General features: G+C 41.6%; 1 protein-coding gene across 15 annotated transcripts in view; it reads left to right on the top strand.

Moving 5' to 3' along the window:
• The window catches only part of CRACDL (CRACD like), a 64483-nt gene extending 45415 nt beyond the window's left edge, over positions 1–19068 (top strand). For 11 of the 15 annotated variants that reach the window (XM_072932502.1, XM_072932493.1, XM_072932516.1 and 8 more), the window contains 5 exons: positions 2568–2795; positions 4528–6106; positions 15684–15904; positions 17510–17642; positions 18526–19068. In XM_072932502.1, coding sequence (XP_072788603.1) covers positions 2568–2795; positions 4528–6106; positions 15684–15904; positions 17510–17642; positions 18526–18671 — 2307 coding nt within the window. In that variant the 3' untranslated portion in view covers positions 18672–19068. The remainder of the gene's footprint in view (positions 1–2567; positions 2796–4527; positions 6107–15683; positions 15905–17509; positions 17643–18525) is intronic. The other 4 variants (XM_030278318.4, XM_030278311.4, XM_072932498.1 and 1 more) reach the window with 3 other exon arrangements.
• Positions 19069–19814: the final 746 nt, after the last annotated feature.

Here is a 19814-nt window from a genome sequence, read left to right as displayed (position 1 = left end):
GATGGCTTTCTTCAATCAGAAACCAGCCATTCTGGCTGATTAAAGGGCTGTTTTGGAAAGCTCTGGAGAGTCCCTTTTAGCTGTCTGTAGCTGGAGTTATGGTGAAAACAACACAGAGGGTAGAGGGAAGAGCATTTTCTAGGAATAGGAGGAGGGGTGGAGGGAAATTGCAGAAATGAAATAGAGAAATTAGTACTGAGTTGACCATTTCTTGGTAATTATGCAAAATGTATTTCAGGACCAGCTGCAGCAGGGCTCAGAAAAGATTTCTGGCCTTACTTCTTAGATTCCACATGAAGCTGTTTGAAAATACTGCTTATATGCAGTGCAATATTATTATTCTTAAAATAAAAACAACAGAATTCATGAAGGAAGTATTTCTTGAAAGCTGTTATGGGCTCACTGTAATTGTGCCCAGCCCAGACACATGTTTGCTAAAAGAGGATTTATGTCTCCCTGTTGTTGCATTAACATTGCTTTCTGACTCACTTGCTGACTCCTGAGCCGTGGCGGTGACTACACAGCTGTTTAGCTTTTTCCACATGCCCTGTCATTTAGCTCAGAGTTCTCTTCAACCCTTGCCAGTCTGAGAGTGCAGCCAGAATACAGTTCCATCTCAAGGCTTTCCTCCCAAGCCACAGGATCTACTACCTGGCATTTCTGAGAAGTTAGCCCTGCTTCTAGAAGTCAGAGGAGACCAGTTCACAGGGCTGAGGAATTTTGCACAACCCAGTCCTGAGGTTTTGGGCAACAGTGACACCTTGCTGTGTCTTGGCAGCTTTTCTGGATTGAAGAAAGGAATCATAACTCTCTTGTCTGGGCTTGGGGATGGGGTTTCCTCCTGGCCCCCCACCTTGTGCCACCCAGCACGACCAGCTGAAGGATGACTGAGCCATGTGCACATGAGATTTGGAGAAAGGGGTCTGCCAGCTCTTTCCTTCTCCAGCAAGATTTGTCAAAGCCAAACTTCGTGGGACAAACAACTTCTTTGGCTATCTCAGAGCTGTCATTCACTAAGGCTGCTGAAATTTAAATAAGAAATCAGATTTTGGATTTTCCGGTGTAATGGCCAACACTGAGCACTGCCAAGGAGAAGACATGCAAAGTTCTCAAGGAAAAGCAGGAGCCAGAAGAAAGGCAGGCAAATAATGACGTGCTTTGAAAGAGAACATGTGCTGTGTTTTTATCATGGAGCTGAAATGTCAATGTATTCACTGTTAGGTACTAATGTATAATGCAGCCACCTATTGGTTGTTGTACATTAGTCATGTTTGACTACTAGACTGCAGATATTGTAGAGTTAAAATTAATGAGAGCATCCATTATTCAGCATGTCTGAGCTACCTTCTTTTTCTTAGGTAGAAACTATTATTAGAAGGTGTGGATCCAGCCTCTGCTAAAATCAATGGGAGTTTTCCCCTGACCATTGAGCAAGCTGTAGCAGGCCCTCACTACACTACAGAGTATCTTTGGGCTGCAGTGCATATTGCAGAATTTTACTTGCAGAAATCGCTGATACTTTTTCCCTTCCAAAATAAAATGAACACCAACCTGCCTTGTCTTTCTCCCATCCAACTTCCTTAGTAAAATACCACTTCCAGAAATAAAGAAAGAAGAAGAAAGAAGAATGCCCACAGAAGAAAGCATGACAAAGGAGGAAATCTCCTCCGAAGAAATGAACCAGAATTTCAAGCTTACAAAGGGAGTGCTGTCATGAGTTGTCAGAGGTCATGTTAATGCTGTGACAGAGAGTTTGGAAATACCATTTTGCCTATTTACAAAACTGAATCTAAAATGAAGGAGGAACCCTTTTTAGAGTTTATTTATTTTTAATAAATTTTCCAGTGTTCTTTTTGCATCATCCCTGGAACTAGGGTAGTTTTTCTTGAAGCTCACAGGCAAGCTGAAAGTGAAAGTATGACACCCCTTGCAGAATTCAGGAGCTGTTTCTGGATGGGTTATTGCCCTCTAGTATGAATTGTCCATCACTTCCTTCCCCAGAATAGTCTACTATCGAAACTTTAAATTTCCAGTAAATGCAGATATAAATACATGAGGTAAAAACACAAGCTGACTTAAGTGTCAATGCCACTAATTCTTATTTTTTTTATCTTTGGGGGAGGGTATTGTAGAGTTGGAAGGACCTGTTGACATATAGGAAGCTAAAGACGTTCAGCACAAGACAACTGTGGATAGGAGCCTAGACAAAGATGCTGGAGGACAGACCCAGAAGGGAAAATGGCCCTTTATGTTCTGTAACTGAGTACTCTTCATAAATCTGTCTTCTAAAACATGCTGGCCATGTATTTGTGTTCTTTAGATGGGATTTGCTCCTTCCCTCCCACTGGACAGTATATCATAATAGTCAAGTAGCTAAAAATGCAGAATTGCTAACACCAGTACATCACATGCAACATTAGGAAATGCAATGTATTTTAAAGAAATGTCAAAAAGAAAAAGAGAAAAACTTAAAGTGGTAATAAATATGCCTACTTATTTGTAGAATTGCTATTTTCGTGCCTTTGTTGCTTTGTTTGATTCTCCATTTGGGGATATTTTTTTTTCAGGTTACGTTGAGTTCTTCTAGATCTCGCTCTACAGACAGTCAGCTACTCACTAGGCATGGAAGTACCAAAACTGAGTCTCCCCGGACATCTGACAGTACCATCTCCCCTACAGCCAATTTTGACACTCCACCTGAGCTTTCTGCTTTCTTGGATAATTCTGCTGCTAAACATAAGCTTTTAATAAAACCACGGAACCAGAGATCCAGTAGAACAAGAAAATTTTCTCAGGTACATGTGAAAATAAACAGTGTCACTTTTGACACAAATCCAGACTGCTCTTACTGGACTTTTTACTTCAAACTCGGATATGATAAATGAAAGTGCATACAATTTTTAAAAGGCTATTAAAAAGCGTATAATATTTTAAAAATATATTTTTTCCTAAACCATCCTAAACACAATTTATCTGATCCCTTGTCATATTTTGTGAAGGGCATAGCTTAGTTTTTCTTCTTTCTTTCTTTTCTTTCTCTCTTTTAGCCCTAAAGCTTTCAACTTTTACTACAGAATTTATACTTTATTGTTCGTGGGTTTTTTGCAATGTTTTAAATACAGTAAAACCATTAATTTGGCTTGCTTACTACCAGAAATATTATTCCCTCTGTCTCAAAATATTACTAGCTGACATTCTGTATTTCTCCAAATCTGTGAGTGACCTTTCATCTTGGTAGAGCACTGCTGTGAGCAGCACAATGATAAGGCCAGTTATTTAGAAAAACACATAAAGCAATAATTCAGCGATCAATCCTTCTTTTCCATTCTAACATTGTTACTAAAATATGACTGCTTTGTCCAGACTGCCTACAACTGCCAGCTGACTGAGCCGTTCTGGATTCCCACAGAGAGTGTTCACATGTTTTGATAAAACAATTTTTAATATTTTCTTGCCCCAGTCTGCCTGCACTCCTTGCTTCTAGCTAACTGATATTTTCTGCTTTTATGTTCTTGTGTATATGGATTGTGAATGCAGGTGGCATTGCAACTGGGGTTTTTTTGCAATTGCATTTGCAAAACAAGAAATTGTAAGCACCTTAAAATATCTTTAAAGTGCAGGTTTTGTGTTCTTAGAATTAGGGCCTAGATCCAAAGTACATACTTACCCAACCAGCTATGGGGAAAGAGTGAGCTAATACAGGCACCATATGAAAAGGCATATTCAGCAGCTCAGTACTGTGCTTTCAAATAATCCTGTGTACTTAGCCAGTCCTCACATCAAGTTTAATCACAAGACCTCACAGATAACTACATATGAATTTATAAACTTTTATAAACTATATATGAATGATATAATTTTTATATTATTTTAAATTATAATAATTTATAAACTTTTATCAAATAGCTTAAATCTTGAAAGAAAAAGAAAACTTGTACACAAAGGAAGCAAGGCTGTAATGCTGTATGACAGTGGGATTAGAAACAAGACTGCCACATGGGGCAGATACTCAGCTGGAATGGGGTGTCATAACAGGATGGATTTGTTAGGCTTTTGCTCTTGCTTCTATGTACCCTTTCCTCTTCAGAGTCATGCTTAAGGAAGAATGGGATGTTTTATTTTTAATGCTAGTATGGAGTAGCAAAATACAAAGAGACAGATTTTTCTCTTTCAAGTGTTGCTTTTTGCCCAAGAGCAGCACAACATAGGCAGTATGCTCTGGAGAATCAATTGCCAAGGACAGTCCAATAGCCATTGTTCTGATGGATTTCCTATCTAAAAGGGCATGAAAGCACTAGTTGTGCAGAAGGAAATGTCACACATTGCTTTTATATTGGTTAAATACATTATTCCAGGATCTGCTTAATTTAAAAAGCATCCAGTCTGTAGGTCAAGGAAACTGCAAGCTCAGCACTGGAGGCAAGTATTGCCTTCCTCCCAAAGATCTCAGCTGTAAATGTAATGGTGAATAAGAAAAAAAGTGAAGCTGTACATGGTGATGGGGCTTTCTGGATTTCTTTTTTACAGAGGACCCAGTCTGAATCTCTGACTGATTTGAGCTGTACCCCAGAGGAAGAAGAAGAAGAGGATGATGCTGTTTTCAAACCCAACAATCAAGAACTGCCATGCAGCACAGCTGCAATGCAGGATGTGGCTTCCTGGCCAAAGCCCAGAATGCCTGAGGACCTCCCCCCTGCTTTGAGACCGGTGATGACTCAGACTGTTTCCGTGTCTGCTGTTGGACAGCAAACCCTGCTACCAGAGAATAAGCCAGAGGACTGCCAACCAGCACTGGAAATCACATGTGAGGAGTCTGAGTCCTCACTGCCCTCACAAGGCAAAGACTCTGTAACTTCTTGTTCCAGTTCAAACAGAGAAGTACAAAAGCAAGAAGATTCCTCAGAAACGCTGGTTCTGTTGTCTGGAGATGGGTCAATCAATATCGTAAATCAAGAAAATAAGGAGTTTCCTACTGTGTTTCCATTAAATAAATTACCTTCTGAAGAAAATATTTCAATTAGTAAGAATAATATTGTTTGCTTGGGAAGGTTAGAAGAAAATAAACAGAAGGATGATCAGTTACCTGTGGAAATGCCCTGCAATAAAGGGGAAGACAAAGAGTTTACCCTATTATCAGAGTCCAGCAAGGAATTTTTCATGGGTCCTTCCCAGCCCACAGACTTCTTCCATGTTTCACATCCTGCTTCCTCAATGCAGATGGGATCATCTACATTCTGCTCTCCAGAGAAGATAAAGACTGCACAGGAGGCAACTGCTTCCAATAAGGAGAACAGTCAGTCACTGGTCCACAGGGAGGAACAGTTGGGGAAGCAAGCTGTAAAAGCAGTTAATGAACTCAATGCCTTCAAAAAGTTTTCCGTTTCCTCTGCACGGGAGAGACCAAGCACCAGAAGCCTGTATTTCCCAGAAAGATCAGAGTCGGAAAGCCCATTAAATACTGGATTCTTCCTTTCCAAAGCAAAGGTCTCCTCAAGAAATGAGAAGTGGCAAGATGACTTCCAGAAGGGATCAGGTCTGAACGAGGAAAAAAGTAGCAGCAAAAAGGAGACTTTGCTGCCAGAGTCCCACTCTGAGAACACAGGCCAACCTACAGAAAGTTTGGCCAGTTATGTTTCCCCAGCTGTTGACCCAGTACCAATGCCAAGCAATTCTTCAGTGGTATCCCAGAATCAGCCAAGTTGTAAAGATAGAAGTCCTTTTCAAGTGAAACTTAGATCCACCTCACTGTCCTTGAAATATGAAGACAACTCACCACCAGAATCAAAAGGGATTAAAAGATACAGTGCAGAATTTAATTTAGAAAATGGGGCATTGCCTTCCTTTTTAAGAGGTGATAAGGCAGAGATCAGAAAAACAGCCAATACAAACACTGGTGATTCTTTAAATGAGAAGATCAAACCCAAAGCAAAGTCATCTGAACAGCTTAGCTGCAAACCTCCATTGCCTAAAAAGCCAGTGTTGCAAAGCATAACCATTCCAAACACTACTGCGAGCAAGGAGAAGCAGGACAAAGCTATTGACTCTCCTGAATCCAGAAATGAAGACAGAGACTTGGAGAAACAGTCAACTGCTTGTAAAGTTCCTGGTAAGACTCCCAAGTTTATGAAGTTACCTTCACTTGTAAAGAGTGACTATACCTGAGAGAGAGCATGAGGCAGCACTGTTATGTCTGCTGGGTGAGCATGAGCTGATGGCTCTGCCTTCAATGAGGTTGCTCCCTTATTTTCCCTTACTGAAAGGATTATCAAAAAGACAGCAGGGAAGAAACAGCAGGCAGAATAAGATATTTTTACATCTGATTTTTGAATTTCAGAGTATTGTTTAAAGGATGTTCAATGTGACACTAAAAAAATAAAGTACACTAGCATGTATTGGAAAACAGAAATAGCAAGCCACTAAGTGTCCCCATTTAGAGCTGCTTCATGGCAATTCAAAATCCAAAAGCACATATCAAGTGTAGTGCCTGTGTGGGACAAGTGACTCAGACCTCTAGACCTCCTTTTTCACCATAGCATGGAGGCAAAAATGAAATGAGGCCCTGTCACTGCTTGCCATGGTAAACACACCATTCATTTATTGCCTCCTGTGAGGTTTTCTTATTAATTTATATGTCTTTATCATTACTCATTCCTTGTTTAAAACAAAATTTAACAACCCTGCAGCTTCCTGGAGTTCAAAGCCAGAAGAGACCATAAGATCATGTCTATTGCAGATTGTTCTATTTTACCCTGTTGTCTGTATTATATAATTGGGTTAGAGATAAAAAAAAAAAAAAAAATCAGACCTCTGGAGACTAATTATACACTGTGGACTACAGGCAGAGAACAGAAAAGACTGTAAGTGGCACCACTGTCTGGGGTCTTTTCAATGACAATAAACAAGTTAGGTGAAGCACACTCAAGCAGTTCTGGCAAGAGAGCTCTGATCATCACTTCAGAGAACAGCTGAGAGGGGAAAAAATAAATCTTTAGGTCTTCTGATATGTGGAAGAAAAGTCTTCCCTGTCCTGGACCTGTATGGGCATGGGTTTGATGTTATGAATGTGAGAAGATGCTGGCCAAGTAAATAATAGGCTGTCTCTGTGCCATTGCAGAGCTTCCTGGTTGCTCTTCTCTGATTGGGGTCTATCTCTGAGCTTTGGAGTAGGGAAACACCAAAACAGAAGAAGATCTCAGGGCACAGGATGCCACTTGTCCTCTAGGGTGACAAAAGTCTCTTCCTGGCCCGAGAGGCAACTTACTGATGTCCTGAGTGACATCTGATTCCAGTTGTCTTCTGCTGCAGCATCATATACATTTTTGCAGGACTTTGGCCATGTTCAGAGTTTTCTGCTCTCCCAGCCCTCATAAAGGAGGATTCATTAAAATCCACAGCTGAATGAGGTCCCCACAGCCTTCCAGCCAGAGCCTCCCCACACCCAGGGCAGGAGATAGATATATATGTAATCCCAACACTCCCTTTAATGGCGTTTTCCCCTCTATGCTGCCCTTAGTTCATTATTTGTAGTAGCCCACCTCTCTGATGGACTGAGATTTTGGGGAGGGTCATAGTGGGACAAGAAAGGAGAAGATCTAGCATAGCAGGGTTGTTCTGGCAGGGTATGGAGGAGAGCAGTGGGAGTACCAGTGTTCCCTCACACAGCCCTTTATCACATCCCTCTTGCTGAGTCCCAAAGTGCCTGCAGATGGACTGGAATGTCTTCCTGCAGTGAAAGACAATGAGTGCTGGAGAAGGAAGAAGGGGAAGAAATGAAGCCAGGGAGCACATTTCTCCTTCAGGCTTCTCCTGTGGCTCCTCAGCCCTAGGATGAAGGAGACTACCCTGAGATGCAGGACTGCCCTCTGCAAAGTAGGATCTGTAGGCTGTGCCTTGGTCTCCCTGATAGAGATGCATGCACCTGGAGTTTGGAACAGGGTTAGGAAGTCCTGCTCTGTTCCCCTCTCCCTGAGAGTATTACACTAAATCTGTATGGTCTGAGGGGTTAAAATGATGGTTCAGATTGGTCTGTGATGGCAATTAGTTTTCTTCCTTTAGACACCTGACCAATCACCTCCTTGTGCCTAATTGCCACATCAGCCTGACCTGGCCACCTGAAGTCATGGGAAATGAGGTGTGCCCACCTCCTGTGAGTGCTCTGGAACCACACCAGCTTTATTGTGAAAAGTTGCACAGTGACCCCAAAAATTATGTCCCTCTGTGAGGCATAGGAGAGTCATGGGATGCAATGAGGACTTGGCAGGGCAATAGACTTGCCCAAATATAATTTTAAGCTCTTTGAAAAGTTTCTCTCAGTTCAGTGAGTCAGGACCATGTCTTTTCAACTGCAAATAGGAGAAATCGGGCAAACACAATCAACACGGCCCCTCATGGATCACATGTGTCTTATCAGGTATCTCTGGCTTACGGATCTGCTTGGACACTTCTTTTTTTTTTTTTTTTTTTTACTTTATTCTCCTAGCCCTTGAGTTCATCAACCTTTTCAAAGAGCTGTGGTCACCATCAGGAAATGCTGTGTATTTATGCTGTCAGGGAGTTTCTTCCCACTGCATGTTAGGAAATCTGTGTGCTGAACAAGAAGACAAGCTGTGAAATGGTGATACAAGGGGATTCAGTTCCATTCTCATGCACATTCATTTCAAAACAGTCAGTTTGCTGTGTCATTGAGGACAGCAGGAGCAATGTGGTTCATTCAGTTCACATTTTTGCTTTTCAGCACTCTTGGTACCAAAGGAACCGGAGAGCTGATGGGATGCTGGCTTACCACACCAGGTGAAAGCAGCACTCCTGCTCCCCAGAGCTTTCTGGGGAACTAATGAGGAATTGCTTTACCTCTCTCAGGCTGCAAGGGAGGCCTTTAATGCCTGTGTGAAATTAGTTACCCTAGGAGGAGTAATTTCTAAGTTTCTGGAGCTAAAGGCACATGTCCTTGCAAACTTTAAAAGGTAAAGATGCATTGTTTGGAGTTGATACACTTTACTATAAATCCTGTAAAGGGCAGAAACAATTACCATCTGTTAACAGGTTATTACAACTGCAAAACAAGTAAGCAATACTTGTCTGAATCTGCATATTAGGATAAACAAAAATCAGTGGCTGAGGAGCTGTACTGGGTAGACATCCTCTGAAAAGAGCAAAAGTGCTTAAGGAAGAACGATGGATGTTATGGTGAATGAAATTGGTGTGTATTGTCTGGTAAATACCGGCTCTGGAATGACAAGAGAAGTGTTTTTTTTTCTACATCAAAATGACATTGCTTTAATGCTGTCCAGGCCACAGCTGAAAAACAAGCTGTCTGTTTTTTTTCCCCAAAAAAAGAAGTTGCTTTCTCAGTTGTGTCAGGCTATTTTGCAACGTGGCTGTTTTCCAGCAGTGAAATAGACTTTGATGCAAACAGCAGTTTCTTGTGTAAAAAAGACTCTTCTGGCATTGGTGGTATAGATCTAGTCAAAAGTCAAATACGTCTCAGAGCAGCTTAGGGAAGAAAGAAGTGTCAGAAACACTTAACCAAATCTTTAGAATAGTTTTGTCTGAAATTAAGGAATTGGGTGTGTATACTGACATGAATGCATGTAGTACTTTAATGAACAAAGGGAAATATGTAGTCAGGACTCTTAATGCTATATGCATTTGTAAAGCCCTTTTTAAAATAACTGGAGTTTTATAAATGAGCAAAGATACAACAGTGTTGAATTAAATATGCATGCATAAGCAGTGTTATAAAACAATGACACTTACATACAGAGGGTGTTATCTCCCTGTGTAAAGTTGTTTGGATTAGTTTTGAGTATGTTTGCTTTTAAAACACTCAGGGAATCCATAAGCTAACTTTGCTTGCTGTTAGTGGTTTGACTTTCAAAAGACTCTAAATTCTGACTCTGACCTTTCACCTGCACACACGTACAGCAAGAATAACCACTCTTTGCAGTCCTTGCAGGCATAGGATGTTCTTTTCCAAGTATAAGACTTACATGTCATAAAGAACTTCTGCTACAATTTGTGTGCACAGAGGCTTTTGGATATAAAGAGAACAGGTATCATATTTAAGGAATCTGAGGCCATCTCTAAAACAGACAAAGTTAATCCCTAAATCTCAGGGTAATGGTTAAACATGTCTTTGCTGTGTTTGTCTGTATAAGCAGCACACACAGAGAGGTACATTTGAATACATGAAGTATATCTGTCTGTCAATAGACAGAAGTAGGTATGTATTTTTCTTTCAGTTCCTCTGTGTGTGTATAAACCTATGCACAATAACAAGTCAATCATAGCTCCTTTTGTACATTAAGATTAACTTATTATCTTCATCTTATTGTTCATACAACCAGTCTGACACACATTACAGGATAATATCCAAATATCACTGAGAAGTGTACACATTTATTTCCACAATATTTAGGCAGAAGAAATTTCATCTATAAGATCAGAGCTTTAGTCTGAGGGAAGAAAAGGAAGTTGTTTTAGTAAGATACTAGGGGAAACAGATACCTACATGAAATGGTGTTGCAGCAGGGGAGTTTCCCCTCTCTAGAGGACCACTGAGGCAGCCAGCCCTGATGCTTTCAGACTTAGTGAAGGAAAGCTCAGGGGATTCTGATCTGCCAGAGGGAATTGAGAAGGCGGCTATGGTTCACTTGGCTTCAGAGCTATCCTCAGTGGTTGGTCTGGAAGCTGTGGAAGTGGTGAAGAATGCAGCAAGAACAGCTGACCTTGTGACTGTCCCATGTGTGTTTGTTTATTGGCTGCGGGAGGACATGAAGGGAAGGCTTCAGCAGCCTCTGGGTGTGGTTTCAAGTGGCAGCAGCAGATCTCAGGAGCTTACATTAATTGCTGGCTTTAACACATGGTGACATTATGCACGGACTGGCTTGACAAGTTCTGACCTGGTATCTTTCCATTGTTGGTGGCTTCCAAGGGGAAGAAAGGGGCTCCTCTCTTTCAAAAAAGCCTGAGGCCAAGCCCGCTCCAAGGAAACCAGGGAAAGATGCAATCACGAGGTTAAAGCCGTGAATGAATGAGAGACAAATTGCTGCCAGCAATATTCTTTATTAGCTTATGAAGTTATTAAGGAATGAGTTGAATAGCACATTGTTTAAAATAACATGTTGTAATATGAAATGGAGAATATTATTTAGATTTTGGTTTTGTTCTGAAAATCTCTCAAGTGCAACATGGAAAGAAGAGGCTCAGCCCTGCTTCAACAAAGGAGAAATGGAACACAGGGCATTTGTGGAGGTTGTGATCTGCCAAAACTGACTCAGCTTTGGATGGAGGATACCACTGCTTGCATTTTGTACTTCTTTCTTATCTCCCGAAGAGTGGCATTTACCAGCTGGGAGTTTCTGTGTCAGTTATTGTGCATGTGACATGTAGCGGAAGCAGGAATTAAAATTGTCCTTTTGAGTACTTTTGGTTCCACTCTGGCTACCCAGTTCCTTAAATCCTGTGCTTTGCCACATGGTGACCCATAAAAGCACATGGACTATCCCATGACTAGATAAGACAGAGCTTGTTCAAGGTAATCAGACAGTCATGAACCCAGAAGGATGTGTGAGCAGCATTTCCCTTGAGAATAGTCACTTCCTGAGAAAGCTTTTTGCATCTTTGTATCCCTTAGGGTACCAAGAGCTTCATAGGACAGTCTCAGGTCGCCTTAAACTGCCAGCTCTCTTCACCATACTATCTCCTGGATTACTTCACCACCTTTCATCCTTCTGGCTAGAACAATGGTGCATATATACTGCCAAGAAACCTTATCTAATTGGAGGTGGGAGGATGCAAAGGACCTCTGGGCAATGGGAAAGAGAATAAATAGTGAATATGCCTCTTCTACTTCTTACACTAATTCTGGGCTGACGGATGAGGTTGGAAATCCTGAGTGGGATGCATCTGATGCATTTTGGTTTTTTTTTTTCTCAAGATAAGGCACTTCCTCTGCCTTGCTGCCTGTCTGGCTTTCTGCAGCAAAGACTCAAAGGAACAAGGGCAGAATGTAATTGCTCAAAGATACAAGAAAGCCTCTCCCAGCAGCACATCAGTTCTTGATCCTCTGTAGGTGATACTACTCTGCTGTCCTAAGTTGGCCTCTACAGATACATATAAAATCTTCAAGATTATGATGAAGGGCTTTTATTCCCTTCTATCAAAGGGACATTTGGATACCATCTCTTATGGAATGATACCTGGCTCTAATTTGGCTGCCTTCTAATTGCCATGACTAGGATGTCTGGCGTCTCATCAGGGAGAACTGCCTGAAGAGTAAGGGTGCTTGATGCCTTCGTTAGAGCATCTGCCTTATGGAAAACATTGTTATAATAGCAGCCTCCAGACAGATCACTGCAGGACTGGGAACCCTGTTGTCCCAGGCAATGCACAGTGAAATTACAGCAGGATGAATCCTAAGTTCATGAGGATGACAGAGAAATGGAAGCACAGGTAGCAATAAGACCATTACATGTAGTGCAGTAAATAGAGCCAGGGCATAGCATTCATTTTGTCAGTGTGGATTGTGTGGCTGAAGCAGAGAAGGAATAACCTTGATGTTTACATAAAGCTCCCATGGTGTGACAGGGAAAATGGAACAAAACACAAAGGGGGATTTGGAGTCACAGCAACGAAGATGTACATCACTAGCAGTATCAAGGCAGAAGCCAGGTTCCCCAGTATCATCAAAAAGTGTGGGTGGATTGAAAAGGACCTTCAGGATAAAGACATGGGAGTTTTTGAGCTCCAAGACATTACAGACTGTGAAGAGAGGTAAAGAGGTGGTGGAAGAGGATGCATGTGGTGCCATGTCTAGAGCTTTACAGCCAGAGAGGACACAGGACATCACCTTCAGTCGTGGCAGCTCATCCGTGTGCTGCAGGAGCGCTGTGGGAGCTGATGAAGCACAGCACCTGGTTTTACTGGGCAATGCACTAGTAAGTCCTGCCCAAATTGCCCACCACCTGAAAAGGTGCAGATGCCTGCAGATGGGCTTAAGGGTATGGCTGCAAGCAAAGGAGGAAATGTGATGCATTAGCAGACATCACATCATTTCAACTATGTGGCTTTACTTACGAAGATCCCAGTGAGGTTTGTCCTAAGACAGAGAGAAGATGGGCTAGCAGACTTTGACTGGACTGTCTTGGAGAGCTGTGGAAGTTAAGGGGACTGACTAATATGTACAGAAAACCATTCCAGGTGAAGTGGTGTAGTCCTTCCATGTCATGATGCTAACACTATTTCGTCTCAAATGCCAGCTCTGACCATCATGTTTGAAGGAGATTTGACTAAACTAGGACAATTCCAACAAAAGAAAGAGTGATCTAGAGAATATGATTAATCAGAAAAGTTAAAAAAGTAGGGAAAATGTGGTCTAAGTCTTCAAATGCATAACAGGCTGTTGGAAGGAGACTATGAGTAATCTGCTCGTGTCCATAGTGTGTAGGAGAAGTGGTTATGGATTTAAATTAGAGCAAGGAAGATTTTACTTACCCAATAGGCAAAAAAAGAAGAGCTGTGCCATTGAATAGATTGCCTAGGGAGACTCTGAGACCTGTCCTGTTTCTGGAGAGTTAGATACATATTTGTGAGGAAACAGTTTCTATGAAACTGATCTTTTGATCTTTCAGCTGATCTTGCCTTGCAGTTGAAGGATAGACTACATGACATATTGAGATCTCTCCCAGCCTTATTCTTTAGCATCTTGTAAAATGAGATAAAAATGAAGCAAGGAGAGCCAGTGGAAGCCTGATTGGAAAAAAAAAAAAAGACAGTGATTGGAAAAAGATGAGAGGAACAGCTGTTGTCATGCAAAAATGGGGATTAGGTGGGATGCAGAGAATTGGTGTAACATGCTGTAAGAGAGGGAGGGAAGCTTCTTCAGTGTTCAGGGATCCTGTTTTATTTGTGCTGCTGGACTTCTGAGTTGTTTCTTCCAGAGGTTTTCCTGCAAGATTGCATGAGGTGAATGTGAAGGGAAATGCAGGCATCAGCTGGCAAAACATCTTGCTTTGGTGTTAAAGGGTTTTTTCTCTTTTTCATTTTTTAGCTGACATAGGCTTTACAATGTTTTTGTGTTCAAATAACTACTCTCTCTCTGGTGAGGTATAAAAATGACTTGAGAAAATCCCTGAGCAAAGCAAGTTTGTGGGCTTTCATAATATGCCTGTTTTGGCAGACTCCAGCTCTTGGGAGTGCATCATCCCTTTTATCTTCCATGCCTTCATGAAGCATCTCAATTGTGCCTTCAAAAGCTTTTTCCTGCTTTCCTGATCAGGGCCATATTCTGCCAAACTAGACCATAGTGCTCCAGAAATGTGTCTGACAGCTGCACAGGGTCCCGTGGCTGGCTCTACTGTCAGCAGAGCAGCTGAGCCCCCAAGGCACCCTAGGGCAGTAATCCTTTCTGGCAGGGTCTGCCTCCTCCCAGGCCCCTGAACAGGATGCTGACTAAGTAATAAACTTTTCCAAAGAGCGGGACCACACATGATTTGAGGATGAGAAGCTTAACTTCTGCTCTGCAAGAATGCTCTTGTAAATTTTGATGTATTAGTGACCAGAACAGGCTGCGAAAGGTGAAATCAATCTTCTTGGGTCTGAGGTTGTTAGTCCTGTTCTTGCTCCTCACTTAAATTACACAGAAGCTCTACCATTTGTTGGGAAACTCAATTTTGTGTTCAGTGTGAGTCAAAATGGAGAACCAGGGGGATGGAGCCAATGGAGCTGCTGAGACTCTTCTCTTGACTGAGTTCTGTTCAGTGAATAGACAGGATTTCCTTTCTCAGAATATTTGAATATTTCTCTTTCCCATAACCCTGGATTCTGCATGTCCTTGGGTTGCAGTTGTGAGGTCAGCAGGGTAGTAGTTTTGACTTTCTTCTCCAGAAATTGTCTTTTTTCCTTTTTTATCACTCAAGTCTCGTTTCTGGTAGAGCACAATGAAAGTTACTGGCCGCAGTGAAGACCATGGTCAGCATCAGCAGGGATAAGTCAACGTAAACCTCACATCAAAAGACCAGAAAGTCACTCTGTGGTTTAGCAGTACTTCTGTGTGCTCAGTCAGCACAGACTGCTGTGCGCAGGCACCCATTACTGAATCTGCACCTGCAGACTCCACAGAGCTGAGGTGGGGGGGCTGCTCCTAAAGGGGTGTAAGAAAAGCAGGAAACAACTAAGGCATGAGCTGCTGCTGCATGGGGGGAAGCTGCTCCTAAAGGGGCAGAAAGAAGGCAGGAACCAGACTAAGGCGTGGGCTGCTGCTGCATGAACATCAGAAGAGTGGGAGCTGAGGGCAGCCAGAGTGGGGAAAAGTTTGCCTTTGCAACACCACAGTCTCTCTGTGTCCACCTTTGAATTGTCTGCTGCTTGTCTCTAAGATACTGCAGAAGAGGGAGCAGAAGGGGCAGACCCTGGGAAATAGGTAGATTACGGAAGTTTGATTCATGTTTCTGCATCTCCCTCATGTGAGAGCAGTGACACTGTGACTCCAGCTGAAGAAAGATGCAAAGCATTACTCACTAGTAGAATAATAATTTAAACCTGTGAGCACGGGAAAATTGCTCTCTGGAGATCAAACTAAACAGAATTCCTATTTATCCAGGCTGGTTTCATATCCTGGGACCAATCAGTCTATTGAGAAAGTATGAGCTGAAGCTGATTACAACTCTGTTTCCTCTAACCAGACAAAAATAATCTGTCAACAGAGAAAAGTGTGCCTTCCCCCATGGCTGCCAGCGACTCTGGAAGAGATCCTGACACTCCTACAGAGCCAGCCTGGATTTCCATTGCAAGGCAAAAGCAGAGGGGCATGCACCAGGAGAAGGAACTCGACAGAGAAAAGCTTGTGGCTCCAGATAATAAGTCAAATACAGAGAAACAGAATAAAGGAAATGAACAAACAGAGGTACTTGCAGTACAAATTTGTGATGCTTTTGTATCACCTCCTATAGTATTCTTTGGATCTACTGCTATGTTACCAGTCATGCCATAGTCATTATAGATACTTAATGAGTGTAACTGTAACTAAAAAAGACACTGCTCTCATAAATGTGTTACAGAATCAAAGTTCTCTGATTGTTCAGAGAACTGATTTTGTGTCCAAGAAATCCTGGAACTCTGTGAAATGTGTAAAATTTCTTGGCATACCTACCAGATCTAACATGTGTATTGCACGCTGAAATATCCAAAAGGAAGTGCTAAATTGTAGTCTTCGATCCTCCTCAATGCAGAGGAAATATGTTCTCTTTTAACTATCCTTCTAAGCATAGCCTTTCATTGAACCTCTTATACCTCCTGACTGAGTTAACACCGAATGAACAGCTTGGTCCCAGAAGCTCCTAGGTAACAATTTTTAGAGCCCTGAGAAGTGAAATAGGATAAAAATAACTTTTGCATTTGTAGAGAGTGCCAATATATAAATTCTGGCTCCCTGTATATGGATGGAGCCCATGTGGTGCCATGAAATATGGGCTGACACTGCCTCTTCAGAGATCCCATGCAAAATAAGGTGATTCCTGTAGCTAATGATCTTCCCAGATGACACAGCTGTGCCTGTGGAAGTGCTTGGCATGGATCCAGAGCACTCACCTGCTGCATGTTTTGTGTCCTGCACAGAGAAGAACCCTGCTCTGATGCAGGAGCATGTGTGTCCTATACCAGTATGGCATTCCCATTGCAAATGACCTCATTCTTGCTTCAGGAGGCACTTCTAGCACCTCAGGCAGGTGTATTATATCCTGGAATAAGAGATGGTTTCTAGATGATGAAAAACAGCAGTGGTTAGATTAACAAGAAATAATACCTAATAAGATGTCTAGGCCAATTTCTGAACTGCAGTAATGCCCAACATGATCCCAAAATACAGCTCCTATGTCAGAACAGGAAACTCCAGATTTTAGCTGGCAATGATCCCTGAAATTCATGCCATGCATTTTATCTCCCTGTAGCAGCTAGCAGAGAAACATGCCAAGATGCTTCTGACTGCAGCATGTGAGGCTTGGTGCCACTGTACTACTCCCACTTTCTCCCACATGGCACCAGGCACTATCACTTTAGGGTAGTTTTTGATACTGGCAAGTAAATCTGTCGGAGGACATGTGTGACTTCTTTTTTATGAAAAATCCATTTATCATCAACTGTCCAAAAATACATTGCCCTAGCCCACAAAATTTGGGAGATGGAGGGAGAACATGAGAGAATGAGGCTGTTTCCAAATCCTGTGTATGCTTGTAGAGATGTGCAAAGGACTTGGAATACATTTTGCAGTGAAGACTAGAATTATCTACTCATACCATTATGAGGGATAGTTTTAATTAGTAAAATTGAGTATCATGGATGTTACATGAAAACACTGTAACTTTCTGAACAGGTGTCAGCTCAAGAGAGAGGATGAGGACCAATGTCTCCTGAACAGTAGTGGCAGGCTCCCCATCCACTACTTTGCTTGTGTTCTTCCAAACTGAACTCATTATCCCTGAATTACTTGGATTTTATCCCTCTCTGTGCTTAGGGGCCAGTGAAACAACAACGGAGTAAACCTTCACACTTGGCACCTAAAAGCACTTCTGAAGAGCAGAGGAAAGACTCAAAGTCTGCAGAGAAGTCCCTGTTGAGAACCAATTCATTGTCACATTATGTCCCTGGTAAGAAACAAAATTTTTGAAATATAGGCTGTTACATCTCAACCTTGTCAGAAGAAGTCCTGCTTGAGTGTGCTACAAAAGGAGTAGGGGCTAGATCATAATCTCTTCCTCAGCCCCACATCAGCCAGGCAAAGAGTTTTCTCAGCACACGTCTGGAGTTTTATTTGGTGTTTTATTTATTTATTATTTTATTTGAGGTTTTATTTATTTATGTTCTTTTGCCCAGTTTGATTACAAACAAAAGAGTAAAAAGGGGTAGCCAAAAACTTATGTTAAAGAAATGCGAATCAAGAACTCCAGGCCCTTTCACAGGACAGAGGCCCAAATGCACTATTCCAGTGTAAAATGTAAACAAAAATATTTACAATAGCACTCAATTTAAATGTAGCTTCCTCAGCCAGCTGAGGAATGGTGTGATCACAAACTGTCTGATCTCAGTCCTCCCACAATGAGTTTGTTGTAAATCTCTTTGGTAAATTAAAATTGGAAAGAAGGGCAGAAGTTTTGAAGTAATAAAATTCCTGTGAGTTGAGTGCTGAGTAAAGGAGGAATTGACACTTGAATACTTTAGTTAATGAAAAGACTCTCTCTTCTTTTGCCTGGGTGTTAACATAGGTCACAACAAGGAATCCAGGTCATCATGTTGAGTTTTGGTAAATTGAGGGATCAAAATATATTAGTGATGAGAAAAACATTGTATTATTTAGAGCACATTGGTAATTACAGAGAATGGTAATTTTCTCAAGAACTTATTGCATAAGAAACTTCCATGTGAAATGTAAAGATTTTCTACCACAGGGCAAGGCATGAGAAGTATTTAATAAAAGAGGGTGTTTAGTTGCTCAGCAGGTAAGTGTAAAATGTCCATGTGCTTTATTCCCAGTAGCTCCATCACCTGCACTGGTGGATAAGGAGGAAATAAGCCACTTGAAGAAAGCCAGTAGTGCTGCTCCCAGTCAGCCAGCATGGATGGAGCTGGCCAAAAAGAAGTCTCAAGCTTGGAGTGATATGCCACAGATTATAAAATAGAACGATGCAAACACAGAGCATCTTTCATAATTAAATGAACTACTTAACTGAACTCCTACAGACCAGCGAATCACAGTGAAGAATCTCTTGATACAGAGGGTTTTATTATACAGCTGTGGAGAAAGTGTGCAATAGGTGCAGTCAAAAAGTTTACCTTCAATTTTGTAGCAATCAGAATTGCAATGTCAATGGATTACTTAAATTGTGCTAAGGACATACTTACACTTTGGAAAATAAAACTTTTGCCTTATGTATTTCCTGCATTTTCTGCTTTTAATGATGTTTGTATCCAAACAGGATCTTCGCTAAACTTTGCTGAACTTCTGTTGTTGCTGGAAAATTCTATTTGCTATGGTTTTCTCTGTTTACAGTTATAAATTGTGCACTTACATCCTGATTCTCTTGATGTGTTTCACTGGAATCACATGACTCACTTTCTGCCAAAGCTATTAGGCCCATGGAGGTATTCCTGAATAGCTGCTAGTGAATACTCCATTAAAATGTGTTGCTTGAACTTCAGGTTTGCCTAGCTAAGCCAGTGGTACTCTTTCTGGGGTTAGGTTGCATTTCAGGAGGCACAAATATGCACATTTATGTGTGACCATGAAAAAAATTCTCAGTTCTTTCTGTGAGCAACCTGAGTTGCACAGTGTTTTCAAGCAGGCAAGGAGTAAGGAAATGGAACTGCAGCTGGAAGCTCATCAATGAATTCACAGTTGCTTTCCTACCTGGATTAATCTGGCTGCAACTAGCTGTCCTTCCTGTGAAACCTTCCTCCCAGTCAGGAGGATGGTATTAGTAACAATGGTCAATATGAATTTAATTAAAAATTAAGAGTTGACAATCCTGGAGCTACAGTTCAAACTGAAAGGCTGGGGAAAACTGTGAATTTCATCACAGTGCCAGCTTCACATATCATCCCCCACATAATCTTAATTCCTCATTAAAAACCAGTAACATACAGACAGCATGTCTGTACTTGACTACTTCTGTATAACATCCTTGTACTCATTGGCCTGAGTCTCCCCCACAGTTTGTGACTCCCACTCATGAAGTCTCCTAGGCTCTTCACTTGTTTAACAAGATTGACAAGATAAATAATTTACTGCTGATTGACTGAAACTACTCTGAACATATTTTAAG

The sequence above is a fragment of the Taeniopygia guttata genome, chromosome 1 (genome assembly GCF_048771995.1).
Source record: "Taeniopygia guttata chromosome 1, bTaeGut7.mat, whole genome shotgun sequence".
NCBI lineage: Eukaryota > Metazoa > Chordata > Aves > Passeriformes > Estrildidae > Taeniopygia > Taeniopygia guttata.
Note: the sequence above shows the minus strand (reverse complement) of the source record. Positions and strands in the feature narration are given on the sequence as shown.